The sequence below is a fragment of the Gadus chalcogrammus genome, chromosome 1 (genome assembly GCF_026213295.1).
Source record: "Gadus chalcogrammus isolate NIFS_2021 chromosome 1, NIFS_Gcha_1.0, whole genome shotgun sequence".
Taxonomy (NCBI): Eukaryota; Metazoa; Chordata; class Actinopteri; order Gadiformes; family Gadidae; genus Gadus; species Gadus chalcogrammus.
In genome coordinates this window covers 25,770,540-25,774,713 of record NC_079412.1, presented here as the reverse complement: position 1 = coordinate 25,774,713, position 4,174 = coordinate 25,770,540, and the positions used below count along the sequence as shown (strand labels likewise).

The 4,174-nt window shown below is 47.7% G+C and overlaps 1 protein-coding gene across 2 annotated transcripts; it reads left to right on the top strand.

Annotated features, from left to right (window-relative positions):
• The first annotated feature begins 381 nt into the window (after window positions 1–381).
• Window positions 382–3,665, top strand: LOC130388851 (semaphorin-3A-like). 2 transcript variants are annotated; one of them, XM_056598420.1, is made up of 5 exons: window positions 382–419; window positions 640–797; window positions 1,297–1,352; window positions 2,388–2,527; window positions 2,659–3,665. In XM_056598420.1, the coding sequence occupies exons 1-5, from the start codon at window positions 399–401 to the stop codon at window positions 3,163–3,165; spliced, it is 882 nt and encodes a 293-aa protein (XP_056454395.1). In that variant the 5' UTR covers window positions 382–398; the 3' UTR covers window positions 3,166–3,665. The 2 variants fall into 2 exon arrangements, with proteins under 2 accessions (XP_056454395.1, XP_056454386.1); XM_056598411.1 differs by lacking the exon at window positions 382–419 and having other exon boundaries at window positions 450–797.
• The last annotated feature ends 509 nt before the right edge of the window (window positions 3,666–4,174 follow it).

Sequence of the window (4,174 nt, the reverse complement as noted above, 5' to 3'; positions counted from 1 at the left end):
TATCCCATGATATCACCACAAATACAACTACAACTTATTACGGTGTATAAGTATATAGTGTATCTCTATTTATTTATTTATATTTTTTATTTACCATATTTTTTATTTTTTATTTACTCTTATCTTTTTCAGTACTTATTATTCAATACTTGCTTATTGTTTGTTTATTGTTTACTGTTTATTGTTTGTTAAGATCGTGCGCAACGAATACGAATACCAAGACAAATTCCTCATATGTGTAAATGTATTTGGCAATAAACCTTTTCTGATTCTGATGATACGGCCCAAAGCACATGATACACCCCGCAACCATGCCCTGTCTATGTATAACATCAACACTTCATAACAACAGCCGTTTGATTCTCTCCTCCTCTCAGGATGCCTCATCCATCATCAACATGCAGATCTCCTCCAAACGGGTATGTCTATAATTCAATATAAGAATAAATATTCATAAATATACAATTTTGAATAAAGTATAATAAAATACTGATAATAAATATAGCTCAATCAACACCTCCTTATCCATTGAACCAATCAATGCAGTGAAATTAACTATAATCCCATGAATACTTCAGACCTGACCAGCGTCCCTTCCCCATGTTGCCTCATGACCGCGGGCCTCTGTTTGTCCAACAGCAACAGCTGTACGTGGGCTCGGACACGGGCATCGCCCAGGTGCCCCTCCACCGCTGCAGTGTGTACGGGAAGGCGTGCGCCGAGTGCTGCCTGGCCCGAGACCCCTACTGCGCCTGGGATGGCACCTCCTGCACGCGCTACCTGCCCAACACCAAGAGGTGAGGCTCTGGATAGGGTCATAAGAGACGCGTGTGCGTTGAGTTATCCATTCGTTATGCTATAGCAGAGTTATGCTCCGGTCACATCCCCATGAGATTTATTTGAATCACTCGAACGGATTGAAAGATATATTAATAGATCAACGCGAAGCGATGAATACAGTTTAACGTCGCGTAGATCTAGCAATGAGGAAAGGATTGAGGAAAGGCTATATTTACTCAATCCAATGATGATCCGTATTTTCATGCATTCTGAAAATAAGTTAAATATTCTGATTATTAATCAATAGAACCCAGGGAGGCTTACGCAACCCATTTGCTAAGCTAGACAGCTTTGTTGAATGAGATCAGAGATGTGAAATGACTCGTAGGAAGAGACACAGCAAAGGGTTTCTGTTCCCCGACCCCAGTACGACCCTACTGACTCTCTCTAGTCTAGACATTGATGAAGTGATGTCAGCACGACATCATGATGATAAACCATGTTTATTTCTTTCAGGCGTTTCCGTCGGCAGGACGTGAGGAATGGAGACCCCAACACTCTGTGTTCTGGAGGTGAGAGCTGCTGTTGAATGCCCTAAACCTTGAACCTCAGCGACCCTGAACCTCAGAGACCCTAGTACCCCCGGTCACCTCTGACCATCCCGGCCCACAATAGCAGCTTTCTTTGCCTGATGGTTGCTCGGGCACAGAACCGCAAGAAGCTAATCACTCGATTGGGAATGAATTGGTGACTTATCGTCGGATTATAGCCTGTGGCATCTGAGCCAGCCTATGTGAAACTGGTAAAGGTCACAGAAATTATCTAAGTGAGGGGAGTGAGAGAAAAACGTTTGGGGTCAACCACTGCTGTTGTGTGGTATCGGTCTAATATATTTGTTTGCAAAAAACGTCTGTGGTAATAGAAATAAAGTGCATGAAATATAAACATTAACTAAATGCCCTCCTCTTAGAAAACACAGGGCACAGTGGCCTGTCTGCACATTCATCATAGTTTGAGCAAGTATGATAATTATAATTAATTATTATTTCTCACTAATGTTCATGGTGGAGATTCATGGCACAGAATGTATGGAACCTCATTATTGCCGCACTTCATCAATGACGGACTGTGTCTCAGACCGGCCGCGGCCTCTTCCTAGGGTCATGTGAGGTCGCAAACAGAGAGCCAATGGCTTCTTGTGTCTTGTTTTGCGCTAGCCGTGGAAGCATGTTGAACTCCCACTCGCTCTAACTGAATACGACTTAATCTACCAAAACTATGAATGAATATAACTGAATCTACACAAGCGGAACTCCATTCTGAATTGGAGAGACCAGTGTTCAGCAGCACTCTTCAATGAAGGTGGGCCAGAGGTCAAACATTTAAAGGAAAGCGTACTAGTTGAAGTTAAAGTGGGAAATAGCCCATTCACAATGACTACATCATCAATGCCCTTTAAAACAAAAAACGATTCAAAGATCACACTCATATTCCCTTAAATCTTTGAATAACCTTTTCCGGTTCTATTCTAAGACCGATCTACTCTCAATGTCCCTCTGGAATACATGAGTTCTGAGACAGGTGTGTTTTTTCGCTGCCCCCTGCAGACCACCACAAGCATCGCGTGATCGAGCGGAAACTGTACGGAGTGGAGAGCAGCAGCACATTCCTGGAGTGTATCCCCAAATCCCTGCAGGCCAGAGTCACCTGGACCTTCCAGAAGAACCCACAGCAGACTCGGGAAGAGGTGGGCAGAGATGGGAGGGGGCTGGGAAGAGGCTTTATAAGACATAGCTGGACCGTCCTGCTGAGATGTTTCTCAATGTATTATCATCATCATGTCTTCGTTGTTTGAATCTATTTGTCCTGTCTCCTCAGGTGCGTCTGGACGACCGGGTCCTTCAGACGGACAGGGGCCTTCTGATCCGCCGGGTCTTGAAGAAAGACGTCGGCGTCTACCAATGCCACGCCATGGAGCACGGCTTCACTCAAACCCTGCTGGGCATCACGCTAGAAGTGGTCCCCTCCAGCTCCTCCTCCACCTCCATCTCCAACCTGCCCTCCGACTCCCCCGTCCGATTGGAGCCCCGCAGCGGGGGCGGGCCCTCGTCCACCAATCAAAAGCTGTGGTACCGGGACTTCATGCAGCTGGTGGACCACCCCAACCTGAGCACCGTTGACCAGATATGTGAGCAAGTTTGGGCGCGCAAGGCGGCAAGCGATCTATCGGAGAAGGCCGCGGTAAAACAAGCCCCGCCCGTTGCCCCGGTCAACAGGCCGCCCAACAAGAAGTGGAAGCACCTCCAGGACATCAGGAAGGGGAGGAACCGGCGAACCCACGACGGGAAGCAGAACCCGCGGGCCCCGCGCAGCGCCGGGGAATAACCGGGAAGGAGAGACGGTCCATGGCGGAGAGAGAGAGAGAGAGAGAGAGAGACCACGGTTTAGCAGAAGAAAGATACAAACAAAAACAAAATGTTAGAAAGACATGGAAAGAGACCAAATCATCATGGATGGGTCGAAATACACCTGCACATGCACAGTACACACAAACACACACACACACATGCACAAACAACAAACACACATTGGCACGCATATTTACGTGCACGTACATACAAAGACCGACTTGTATATTTAGCTATGGACGTCCCCTAACTATATGGTACCCTCCCCTCAGCCCCGCCCATCCACCAACTCCTCTACCAGACAACCTCTCGCACCTCTTTGCAAATTATGCATGCATCCCCCCCCCCCCAAAAACACACACACATTGCCCCTGGTTCTGCATGTGGCTCGCCTGGTGAATATGACTCAGTAAGCTGTAAAACAAAGGAGGACACCCATCCTCCTCAACTCTTTCTCTAGGGGCACATTTTGTTACAGACACTCGCTCTCCCACCCCCCCCCCCCCCCCCGCCCCCCAACCCCCCGGCCGCTTTGCTGTGGAGAGCGTTTCTCGGGAAAACGTTCTAACAAATCGAACTCGCTGGGGAAAACTTTGTCTTTCGCTCTTTTTTCTTTTTCCTCTGACCCACTACTGCATCCTGCGGAAAATATGACCCCCCCCCCAAAAAACTCCCATGGACACACTGTGCTCAGCCGCAGGGTGGGGTCTGTTGGAACCACAGTGGAAACGGGCCGAACCCGGTGGACCAGCCGGCCACTAGCGGCAGCGGTCCTGAACTATGAACCGAGCTAGCACTCCAAACACTCAAACACTCCACATGGGATGTACTGGAAAAGGATCGGAGATCGCAGATTGTCGCCAGCTCACGCACACACTTAAAAAATGCAAAAATGTGGCAAATGAGCATCTTGTGCAGACCCTGCTGCAAGTTGCGAGTGTTTCTTCATGCGACGGATATTCTAGTGAAATGAAACCAAAACAACA